Genomic DNA, 13160 nt, shown 5'->3' with positions numbered 1-13160 from the left:
AAGGAAGCAAATTTTGAAATTACCTGAAAATAAACTCTTGCTCTATTGAAGATGGGTACATTGTCACTTGCTGTGCTAATTACAAAAAGGCATTATGCCCTTTACGCCCTTTATTTAGGGGAAATATTAAGTAGAAAGAGTATATGGTGTCTGTGTGAGTGAGAGATTGAATATTGGTTGCATTGTCACTAGAAAGTCCGAGTGAGAGGGGGGTCGTGTGGGATGTTTGGCCTCAGGTCAAATCCTATCCTCTACCAACTGTTAATGCTGGTTTCTGTTAACCATAAAGTGTGTCTGTAAGTTTCAGCAGGAAAGTGCATTTTCTGTCTTCATCAGTGGTGCAGCTGTGACTGCCGGTGTGAGTCCTTGAGCTGATTTGAGGAGCTTTCATGGGAAGATGAGCTGTAGATTTCATTTATTTCTTGACTGATCACGAGTGAATGAGATGCAATGAGAGGATGATGATCACTGTGGTTTCCACCGTGCTGCTGTCAAATCAACTGCACTGCAATTTCAGTCTTTCCCATCAGAGATTTAGGGGGAAAAAATCAGCAAATTCTTTGCTTGCTGGTTTTTAGGCCCAGCAAACCAATCCATGATGTTTAGCTTTGCTTTATGAAGCTGGTAAATCGACCTGTGGGACCAATAAGTCGGCTTGGCTGGAGCTACCTGTTGTGCAATGTGCTGAGTAAAGTTATGCAAGGTGAGCTGGCAGATGATCAAGAGTGAGCCTTGCTGTGATAATGCTGCGTCTGGACTCGTCTAAGTGGGCGCGCGCATTATTTAAAGCCTTCATCTTCATCCAATAGAGAAAAAAGGTCATGGTTTTAGCTTGTGCAGCTAAATGCAGGTTTAGGATCTATTTTTGCTGGTCAAACACTTTTGTGAAGCCTTTTTTTTTTTTTTTCATAATATTGCTCAAGATTTCTGCAGTAAGGATCATATCTGTGGCAGTGAAACTTTACATAGGGGTTAAATATTCTTGTTTGTAGCAGAATTATATTGATATACCGGTAAAACAAAAAAAGGGGAAAAAAGAGAGCAAAACTTTGCTTTTACTGATCCACGCCGGGTAATGAAAGGCACATCTGCTCTGTGATCCTGTGAGCAGCGTTGGTGTAATTTTTCTCCCGCTCCTACAGAGAGATAAAGAGAGCTCTTTATGTCTCTCTTTGTGGCTTTTTCTCACTGGCTTTGTCTGTCTGCACTGTAGTTCTTTCTTTCATTTGCAGGTCAAGATCCTTATAATGTCTCTCTTAAAAAGCTCACATCCTGTCTTCTTAGAAAATTTAAATCCATGTTCTCATTGCCTGATTTTAAGATAACATTGTATTTTTCCACACCTTCTCTTTCAAGGCTACATGATTATGGCCAAAATGATTATCACGATTATTTAGTTGTTTCAGACATTTACATTTTTTTTGTCTGTCTTTCTTTTAACTTAGTGTTCATCCAGACTGCAAACTTGGATGTAACGGCTGTGATTGGCACGTAGTCGAGGATTTAGGGAGCGCTTGATTTGCGTCTGTTTTGCATCCTATCAACGAAGCATGCATTTTCAGTATCGCTCGATCATAAATTAAAATTTGATGAATTGAGCAGCCTTACTCTCTTATCGTTCAGCATTTTTTTTAGTATTTGAGCCCCTTACCTGCCTTTCCTGGACGTAGCTAAAAGGGTTTAAACAGTGGGGCACTAGTTTTTTATATTTATTTATTTATTGGGCTGACATGAAATAAGCTGTATTTTCTGCAGACATTTTTATTTATTACAACATGATTATTCTAGAAGAATGGAAGATATCTCGAAATCTTCTGATCAGTAGCCAGGAGCTGTTTTTTGCCTGACCAGAGAATAAAAATGACCAAGTTACATCCCATATTTTGGAAAACTCTGAGATTGTGTGACAGATTTTACCCTTTATATGTGTTTTTAAGCACCAGATGAAAACTGGACTGATACAAAGTCAGGTAGGGCATTTAAAGGATTTAACTACCTGCTGATTACAGAGCTAAATAATCTCTTATCTAATGGTTTATTAGTACTGTGTAATGTGTGTGTGTCTGTACATATAAAGGATTGATGACGTTGTGTGTCACTAGGGCACAAAATGCTGTAGGTAGATTTGAACATTTCAGAAAACATAAAATGACCTGTGTTGTGACGCAGCGAGGAAGGTCGATGATTAAAAACAATCATCCCTTACATCTTCCTTTTCAAACTGTGCTGAGAGGCACAAGGAGCAAAGAGCCATCACTTTCTGTTCCTTAAAAACTGTGTTCTGTCAGTTTGTGTGTGTGTGTGTTTATAGTTGTTTATTGTGTGTTTTCTATATTTCAGGTGTAGATTTGCTGGCCATGCTGAGGTAGCAGCGGCCTTTTAGGTCAGGATGTCTGATGATGAAATCGAGTGGTTCAATGGGAAGGAGAGAGAGATCTGCTACATCAGTGATGCGGACGAAGACAATTATCGAGACGATGAAGATGAGGGTCAGCTGGGTGAGTCACGTTAGTGAATGAAGACCATCTCACCTGCCTGTGTTTTGTTGCATCTTATACAAAGATGCAAGTGAGTCGGGCTCAGGATCAATGGGTTATTTCAATTTGAATAAACCAAAATTATCCTCTGAATTTATAAATGACAAGTACAAAAAGCCGTTTTACCAAAAAAGAGTAAAGTGAAAAAAAAGAAATGTGTGTGGACTGAGGAACTTTGATAAAAGAAAGCATTTTGCTTTTATTCCTTACTGATCAAGAATTAAGAGCACATTACAAACGACTGCAGATTCTTCAGTAAATTTCACAGATTTTTTTTTTCTGGGTAAAATAATTCAGTTTATATTTAATAAAACTAAAAGACTGTTTGTCAAAGCAATAAACCTCAAGTTTTTACAGTTTTCAGTCTGAATGGCCACGCCTGTAATTGTAGGTCCTTTAAGTTTAAAAAGTTGAGTTACCCAAAAAAAGCAACAAAAAACAAGCCCCAGGGCAGTTATTATGAAGCCCTAAAGTAGCTTTAAAGAGTAATCTGTAGCTATAAACATGATTTATTATGTAACATAGGAGCATTGTAACAGAGGAGTCTAGTGGGATTGACTCACTTTTGGAGCCAGGCTCAAGTGGCCTCATCTTTCAGAGCCGTCTGAATCTACATGATTGTGAAAGTCACCTATAAATATAATGACTTGCAGTTTTTAACAGAATCTAACGACGATGCCGCCTCAAACAGAGTTTGTGGGTGGGCAGAGAAAAGTTTAATTCTCTCTTTTGTTATTCAAGTCTACATCTGACACAAATGACAGCAGCTACTTTCTCTGCTTTGTCATCTAACTCACATGTAAACAGACACATTTTCGCAGAAGCCACCAAATAACTGAAGTGACCCAGCAGCTTTATTCTCTGTATGTGACCAGACCGGCTCTCCTCAGCAGCCTCTGCTGTTCTGTCCTCCCTCAGGAAACAAACCAAACTCTCATCTCCACCTCTTCTCTTATTTCTTCTTTTGCCAGTATGTGTTACATAACCTGGTGAATCATCTATTAGCTCTATTAAATGCAGAGGTGTGTGTGTGTGTGTTTTGTGTGTAGGAGGCATGATTTAAACTTTGATTGGATAACTTCAGTGACATCACAAAGGGCAAAGTTACAGTTTTTTACAGACGCTAGGACACATTTCTCAATACTTAGGTCACGTTTGCAAAACTCCTCACACAGTGAGCACAACAGAAGTCTATGTGGGCTAAACTGAGGACCAGTTATCATTGTTTTGGCACAAAATGCATTCAATGACTACATCTCTCAAATTTCATGAATTATCTTCTCACTCAGACACAACAACTGCCAAAAATCTTTGTACGTACAGGACATTTTGCATGTGCTTACATACTGTTTTCAAAACTGTTAAACTTATGGCCAAAACAATAACACAATGCAAAACTTGAAAAGACAGCAAAATTCAACAGCAATATTTTATTGAAACATATTTTAAATCTAAAAATGCAGTTTAACCAGCCACAGCTTATTCTCATTGTAGATGAACATCTACACAGGTGTTACTCCTTCAATTTTTCAACTCCTTCAATTCTGGCATGCCAGCAGATTCTTTCCTAGGTGTATTGCCCTAGATGACATAAGATGTGATGTGGATGAGAACCTGTGGCCAAATGGAGAAGACCGAGTAGATTAGCATTACTATTGTATGTGTATCAGTGGATGGTGTGTATACAAATTCTTGTATTTTGGGATTACTTAGTGCAAAAAAATAAAAATACATAAACAAATATTAACGAATTCTGCATGATGTCTGATTCATTCCAGTAACATATATTGAAATTATAAACAGAGATGTGTCCTTGTTTTACACAAGAAAACACTGTGTAATGCTACATGTTGTTAGTGTTTTTCAGGTCATTGTTTTGTGGGTGACAAAGTGTGTTTGTCGGCTGTCAACCTTTGCTAGTGTTCTGGAAGAATGAGTTTATTTGAGACCTGAATGAAGTGTTTTGGTAGTTGTAGTGCATTTTGAATGTGAAATGAACTGCTTTGCCAAGCTGACGGTCAGTTAGGAGGATTGTGTGAAGAGTTTTGCAAAAGTGACCTAAGTATTGAGAAATGTGTCCTAGCGTCTGTAAAAAACTGTAATGTTTTTTCCCTGCAGTATTTACATGTTTTAGGATTTCTACCGAAATCTAAAAACTCATTGTTCACTGATGTGACGTCTTAATTTGTTGTTGTAAAAGCAAAGACAAAGAATGGGAGATTAACTGAAGGAATCACAGTGTCCTTGAATTTTAATTCTTCGTTTTCCTTTTTTCTCTAATGTGCTTGTGTGTGTGTGTGTGTGTGTGTGTGTGTGTGTGTGTGTGTGTGTGTGTGTGTGTGTGTGTGTGTGTGTGTGTGTGTGTGTGTGTGTGTGTGTGTGTCATTAGAGGATGCGCCTGGGCTTGACTTTGATTTTTGTGGGGACTTACCTTTGAGTTTATGGTTAGGACTTGGGTTTAGGTTAAGGATGAGATTAGGGAAGGGATCATGTAAATGTGTGTGGTTGACTCCTTTTGTCTCAGTTTCATTTTTATTTACCATCCAACCATAATGACTGTATAGTTGAGCATACTCAAAGCTAACCAAGTACCCACTGTGTGTGTACACAAACACTACACTACAGGTCTCCTTCCTTGTCTTGTGAGTGCCTTTGCTCTTTGTTTTTTTTTTTGCCTTCTTTGGTTTCTGACCAAAGACGGCAGGTTTTTTTGTTTTGTTTTTTGCAGCGAACCCGGAGCCTTTTCGAAACGATGACACATTTTAGATATGTGATGCAGTCATGTGACCAATTAAACTAAGATAGCGGAGGGCATTATACAGCACTTGTTTTGTTTGCTCTCAATTTTGACAGCCCTATTAAAGATTAATATCAGTCTGTACATGCTCCAGATAGCTTTTCTTCAAATCCAACTTTGTACTTTTGTGTTACTTGGAGCAACAACTCCACCTCAGTGTTAGTCCATTTAAAAAACTCGGTGCTTTTCCTCAACATTTTGTCGGAAAGTAAATAAACGGCTGACAGAAATGAGGCAGGCCGAATCTTCTTGCATTTTACGCATGTGCAGTACTGGAACGTGAGCATTTTCAGCCATTTCAATGTGGACGCACAACTCTGTGAAAACAACTGAAAACAATAGTGTGGACTCAGAGCGTTTTCAGATGAAAACGCCGTTTTCAAATTTATCCGGGCTAGTGTGGACGTAGACTAAGACAGCTGGGATAGCCTCCGCGACCCTGACAAGAATAAGCAGAAGAGAACTGAATGTGAAATAGATGCAGCGATTTTTTGAAACGTGCAAGTGTCATGTAAATACAGTATATACGGCAAAAGCAAAGTTTGTACAATTCTAATGAGCTTGAAGATCAATATTTGTATGACTAACTGCAGCACAGCCTGAACTCTCTTAGGCAGCTTTCTTGTCATTTCTTTCAGGAATAGGTCTCCAGGTTTCTTGAAGGACATTCAAAGCTCTTCTTTGAATGTTTCTGCCTTTTGTTCTGTTCTCTGTCACACACTGTTTCAGTAGTGTTTAGTCCTGGGCTCCGGGGAGCCAATCCAAATTTTCACATTTGGATTCATCATTCCATTAGACCTGTTTTTAAGGACAGGGCTGTCAGTTACTGTTCATCTCTTCATCATATACCATGTTTTTGGCTCTTTAGAAATAACCTTGTTGGTTAAAAAATGCTATTTTGTGCCTGTCATACTGGCCTTTTACCTATATTCAACTAAAGTACACTTTTGTAACAGGCTGCTAGCAACAAGTCCCTAAGGGGTACAGGTTAAAACTGGTTTTCAAATTTTTTTGTTGTGTAGACACAACACCGGTTTATCTGATGAGTTCAGTGACTTTTTTATGCTTGAATGATTCATAGGTCAGTCTTAAGTGGCTTTAAAAAAAACAAACAAAAAATAAGATTCCTCTGAAAATGGTCATGTACAAGGACTGGACCTAAAATGAGTGAAAAAGCAGCCAGTGTTGAAAGTAGAGATGGACCGATCCGATATTACGTATCGGTATCGGTCCGATACTGACCTAAATTACTGGATCGGATATCGGAGAAAAATAAAAAATGTAATCCGATCCATTAAATATCACGAAAGCACCTCACAAAACTTGCAACACGCCGTAACTCACCTCAGAACGTTAGCACGTCGGAGCAGTATGCATCACGTGATAGAGCGGCTGTGGCATGCCGGACCTGTCGGTGGTCTGGATAGCATGTGGAGCTTCGCTAGCAACCCGGCATTTCATCTCCGACAAAGTTATCCCGAGAGAAGTAAAGCAAGTGTGTAAGTCCATCTCTGAATGTTTGTAAAGCATTCCTGCGTTAAGCTTAACAAGCGACTGCCTCTCCTGCTGCTACTTCAATCATGAAACTGCTTAACGATCAGCTGATCGGCTTTTCTGTCGCGAGTCCGTGTCTCTAGTTTGTTTTTGGCCCACTTTGCACCAGAAAGAGGAAACCAGCGGCTGAACAACAGCAGCACGTTTAAGCTTGATCAGCTATTGTTAGAATGTATTTAATATTACTTTCTACTCCAGGATCTTTTTCTACGTAGCTGATGCTGGTAACTGTGCAGGGGCGGATCTAGCAAAGTTTAGCCAGGGGGGCCGATAGGGCATTAACAGGGAAAAGGGGGCACAAAGACATACTTTTCTTTCTTATTCTCATTTAAAATGTATAGCTTTTAATAAATAATTATCTGACACCCAAAGTTTTAATTTGATGTAAAATGAATAGAAGTCCATTACTGTATATAGTAACTATTAAGTCTAATATATATACCCTAGTAAGCTATAGTACTTTTTCCTTTGGGAAGGTACCATCTGTGCAGTCTGCAATTTTGTTGAAGAAAGATGTTGAATCTATTTAATATTTCTTGAAAAATAATTGATTTCTGTGCATTTTTTTTCACACTGCATCAAATTAAGGTTGATTACGTCGATTAAGCATCATGAGGTGGAGTGTGAGGGGTGGTTCCCTATTTTTTATTTATTTATTTTTGTTGTTGCTGGGAGTTGGAACCCTATTAGTTAGGTTGCTTAATATTTATGCTAAGTACTCTTTAAAATACCAGAATAGGGAGGATGGTGTAGGTCTAAGTTTATTAGATTGATCAGTATTGCTGAACTATGAAATATTTTTTTTGCATACAGGTATAACAGAATAGCTTTAGTGTAGTTGTTGTTTTAAACTTGAGTATGAACTTATACAAAATGCAGCAAGATATTTAAAAAACAGTTTTGTTGATTAAAAAACACTATATCGGATTCATATCGGTATCGGCAGATATCCAAAGTTATGATATCGGTATCGGTATCGGACATAAAAAAGTGGTATCGTGCCATCTCTAGTTGAAAGAAAAACATTGAAAGCCTGGAGAAGTGTGGCTCAAGACCACTTCAAAAATAACAAAGTCGAGTTCCTTGGAAGCAAAATATAAATTAATGAAGGGGCGTCTCAAGACTCACTCGTACTGTGCAAAATCTTCCGTAACATTTGTTGAATTCTTACATTTTGTCAATTTAGAACAAAAGCTAGCATCTGTTTAAAAAAACAAAAACAAAAAAACCCCCAAAGTGATCATGTCATATTTTTTATGCCTTTTTTGTCATCTTTAAAAGTTTAGAAATGATCTTTCTTGATTTAAGCAGAGTGAGAATTAGACCTCTGTCATATCTGTATCCTACAAAACTGGACTTTCTTGAACACCCACTTTGCTAACATGAGACTGTTTGGATTGATATTACGTTGGCTGTGAGCACACGGAATGCCTTAAAATAGGTGTTTAAAATTATTCGTTCAAAAAAAAAAAAAAAAAAAAAAAAAATAATAATAATAATCAATTGCATTTATATAGCGCTTTTCGGGGCCCTCAAAGCACTTTACATTTCCACTATTCATTCACTCTCACATTCACACACTGGTGGAGGCAAGCTACAGTTGTAGCCACAGCTGCCCTGGGACAGACTGACAGAAGCGAAGCTGCCATATCGCGCCATCGGCCCCTCTGGCCATCACCAGTAGGCGGTAGGTGAAGTGTCTTGCCCACGGACACAACGACGGAGACTGTCCAAGCAGGGGCTCAAACCGGCAACCTTCCGGTTACAAGACGAACACCCAACTCTTTGAGTCACGATCGCCCTTTTCCTTAGTGTAAGAAGCTTTATGGGAGCTTCATATCCACATACTGGTTAATTCAGGTGGTTAGTTTAGTTTAGCTTAGTACATTACACCTAGTTGTTGCTGTTAACTAAAAAGCAATTTCTCTCGCCAACCAATTTTGTGAATTTTGTTTTTAAAAAACAGCCATTTAAATATTTGTTGTGCTTTGTTGTTGTGTATTTATATGCTAAGTGAAAATGAAGCTACCAGTTACACAGTTTATAGCAGTGTATCAGTATTCACATCTTACACTCAAGCAGAAAGTAAATGAGCCTATTAATTTTTCCTTTTTTTGTTCTTTTCCTCCAAAAGCCTGAAGCACCATTCAACAAGATTCTTGCTGTTGCTTAACAACAGCAAGCTTGGGTCAGTTAAACTACACTTAAGTCTCAGCCGCAGCTCTGCTCAGTCTAAATGAGTGAGTAAGTAAGTGTGAGTAAGTAAGGAAGATGTTATATGTAGTTGGCTCTGTTTACAAATGTAACGTTTATTCCGGTGGTCAGTGGGGAAATTCCTTTTTGGCGTGTAGTGGTGAGTACTGTATCTCTGCAGGTCTTCAGCTCTTTTAATAATTCCTTGAATGGCCATATCTGTCTTGTGGAATCAGAGATCTGGGAGTGGGTAGAAGCGCATCGTGCTCGAAGTTTGCAGCCTGTGGAGACCTTTTTGGGCTTCTCATCACTGTGAGTCAGTGTTGGATAACCCTGTAATGTGACAGATTGCTTGTTATGTTTGGGCCTGAGCAGCAGCAGAGAACTAAAACACACACACACACACACACACACACACACACACACACACACACACACACACACACACACACACACACACACACACACACACACACACACACGCAGTAATATGGACTCTGAAAGAGTGTCTGTGTTTGTGAGGCAGAGGGCAATGATGATGGACACTTAATCATCCACCAAAGGAGGTTCAGGTCTTTGCGCGTCCCTGCTTGGTCAGGTTTATAAAACATTTTACCACAACAGTTGTGCAACACTTTGTATAACTGACCCAGCATACCAGCAAAATTAGCAGACGCCGAAGGCGACAGAACTGGCTTTGTGAGGTTACCTTAGGAGGTCCTGATGGGTGAAAACAAGTTTGTTTGGAGTTTGTAAGCTGTAGCTGAATGTACAAGACTTTCTTTTTATACTCTTGAAAGCATGTGCTCAACAGGTCACCATGACTCTCCTTAACATAGGTGACTTGTTTTCGAGTTGGAGTTGTATGTACATGTATGTTGTAGGTTAGGATGGACAATGTTCATGTAGCTGAAAATCTTTTGTTACCTTTTAGTGTATTATCTATCTCCTGCCTAAAAAAGTGTCTTCTTTTAGTCGTGCGATATCGGATCGGCACCTCAGATCGGTCCAATCCCGACTCTAATGGATGTGTGGCGTGTTTGCAGCTGATGTAATCCAGTTCTTTCTTGGTTCGGGCTATCGACCCACAGGAGAACTGTCTGATGGAGAAGACACATTTCCATGTTTATCTTCCCCACTTTGCAAGTCTATTTTGCTCCTGTGACATCGTCACCCCCCCTGCTGCTTCCTGCGTCTGTCCCATAGTTACCATAACAACTGTCACCAGGACGCCGGCCCCCTCATAGTTGTGACAGTTTACTCCTCCAGGTTTGACATCCCCTTTTTTCCTCCTGTTCTTCTTCTTCCTCCCCTGTTTTCTCCTATTCACACTCTTATCTTTATGCTTTTGTCTCTTCTCTTCAACTAATTAGTGTAACTTTGTCCTCCTTATAGCTTTATGTTTTTAATCCTTGCATACACTAATAATTTAATTACTAGTTCTAAAGCATGTAAAAGAAAATCTACTTTCAACCAGCTGCTATAAAGTTTCTCCATTCATGTGACTGGTTCAGCACACACTGAGCAAACACTGAACAAAGAAAGGGATGACAGAGTGGGTGTGAGTTTAATAAACACGTCACAGGACTATTAAACAGAAAATATGTCAATACCGATGTACAGATGGAGTGTAGAATTAATCGGCAAAACTTGTCGTTGTTGTTATTGATCACAGAAATGATTCATTCTTGATATATTTTTAGGTGAAATTCACTGTTGAGCTACTCTGTGCAACTTAGTGAAAAATCTCTGATGTACATGAATTTTTTTTTTAACTTTTAATTTGCTTTTTTGACTGCATGAACTGATGAATAATGTGTCTTCTTTCTGGAGAAGTTTGGGTTGTTATGGTGATCACATCACTGGTACCACATAAAACACACATACAGTTGGGATATTACACTTTCAGCGTGGTATTTTTAAAAAAGTGTCATTTGGAGTCATTACATGAGTTTAAATGCCCATGAAAATAACTATTTGTGCTTTAATTTAGCAGTTTTTATTAGTATGCTTCCCCTATGTAAAAGTGAAGTGAAATTTATTTTGGTCAACAACAACAACACAGATTATCATTTTACATAAAAGTACTCAATCAAAAGTACACACATAATAATTTAAATATATACCGTAGTTTTCGGGTCATAAGCCGCTACTTTTTTCCCACACTGAACACTGCGGCTTATACTGACGTGCGGCTAATGCATTTTTTTTTTCATGCGGCCAAAAACATTTTGCCTGGTAACAGCAGACCAATAAAATTGGTAAGTAGTATATATACGGTATATATTTTTTACCAGTTGTTAAGAGACGTTGTAATGTTGTTTGTGCACTGTTCCGTAAAAAAACCATAAGCAACGTAATTTGTGTGTTACTGATACATACATACATACTACACTGTTCGAGGAAAAGAAGCATTTGCAGTATGTATTTTTGTATGTTACCATAACGTTTATGTCGCCATGTTTATGTTACCTTACGGATTAAATTAAACATTAAAAATCCTCACGTGTAATATTTCTGTGTAAATATCTCATATTACGAGTGAAACGCATACGGCTTAAAATCCAGTGCGGCCTGTACAAGTACAAAATTGATTTTCTTTCTAAAATTAGAGCATGCGGCTTTTAATCAGGTGCGCTCTGTAGTCCGGGAATTACGGTAATTTATTGTAAAAAATAAATATTGCTTGAGAGAGATGGAAAGTCAGTTTTCATAGCATACCAAAGAGAGGCAGATGGGGAGAGAGGCTGTTGTTAATAGGCAGGTATATAACGACATTTCAGTATTTGTTTCGGTGGAAACATGTTTGGTAGAGACAACAAGCAAAAGTCTCTTCAGATTTTCTTTTTTAAAGCTTCAGAACAGCCTCTGGGTCAAGATTGGATATTAACACAAATGAATGAACAAGACTGGTTTAAAGCAGTATTGTATTTGCAGGTTTTTACGTGCTGGATTTGTGATAATTAGACCTTTTCTTCTGGCCACTGTGATAGTTTCACTAGTTACATTTTCAGGTCACTCGAAGGTAGGGCTGCTCGATTATGGCAAAAATGATAATCACGATTATTTTCACTGAAATTGAGATCTCGATTATTTGACGATATTTATTTAACAATAACAATGTGTTGAATAATGACTTTAAAGATTGTCAAAAAATAATATAAAATAGTGTGCAAATACTGATAACAGTGCAAATGTTGCAATATAAAAAATAAATGAAAAATGTAAACATCTATGTTTAGTGAACTTTGCAGTGTTGCTCTGTGGTGCAGCTACGACACTGTAGCAAAGTTTACACACTATGTCTACTTGTTCCACGTCTGACTCCGCGAACCCATAATGTTTCCACACCACTGAAGTTTTTTTTACCTCTCTTTTCAACCAACGGTAGTCACTCTCCTCTCCAAATAACTTCTGCTTAGCTTTCCGAGCTTCCCTTGGGTCCTCTTAATTGTTGTGACACGTGTTCAAAATGCAGAGAGGTGCGCTCGATTTGCCACACGGAGCAGCGCGAGAGTAAAGCATGAGGGAGGTGCTAATAATCGGCTCAGTCATTTTTAATGATCGTTGAAAGCCCAGATCATAATCTAGATTAAAATTTGATTAATTGAGCAGCCCTACTCGAAGGTTCGTCTCATTTACTTGAGCCCTACCAATTTCTATATTTCTATAGCCGCAGCTCACAGTGTAGTCACACAAAGAAGGGAAGACTGAAAAGTTTGGTCACAGAGATCCTATGATATGGATTTTATGATTTAAAAAAATGAAGTGACAAAAGATGTCACTATCATATCAATCTATCTATATTCTTATAAAACCCTGTTTATAGGCGTAAGCACGATTTGTATAGCACCAGCATAAAATCTTTTATGTAAAATCCATAAATATAGTTTTGAAAAGCACTTTTAATCAGTGCAATTCTTTCATTACTACCTTTTGGGTAAAATGCTTAGGCTGTTAAAAACAGGGCTTAATGAAGAAAAAGGAAGCATGCTGACCTAGAAAACTAGGAATATATGCACATGAAAACCCAAGAAAGAGAAGAGAAGAAGGTTAAAAAAAAGTATCTACAGAGGCCA

The 13160-nt window shown here is 38.3% G+C and overlaps 1 protein-coding gene across 1 annotated transcript in view; it reads left to right on the top strand.

Moving 5' to 3' along the window:
• The window catches only part of LOC308406733 (helicase ARIP4-like), an 84747-nt gene that overhangs the window by 23511 nt on the left and 48076 nt on the right, over positions 1-13160 (top strand). The window contains exon 2 of the mRNA XM_080897919.1: positions 2341-2498. Within this exon, the coding sequence (XP_080754045.1) occupies positions 2390-2498 (109 nt within the window). The 5' untranslated portion in view covers positions 2341-2389. The remainder of the gene's footprint in view (positions 1-2340; positions 2499-13160) is intronic.

Source organism: Rhamphochromis sp. 'chilingali' (assembly GCF_963969265.1).
Source record: "Rhamphochromis sp. 'chilingali' genome assembly, chromosome: 12".
Classification (NCBI taxonomy): domain Eukaryota; kingdom Metazoa; phylum Chordata; class Actinopteri; order Cichliformes; family Cichlidae; genus Rhamphochromis; species Rhamphochromis sp. 'chilingali'.
Note: the sequence above shows the minus strand (reverse complement) of the source record. Positions and strands in the feature narration are given on the sequence as shown.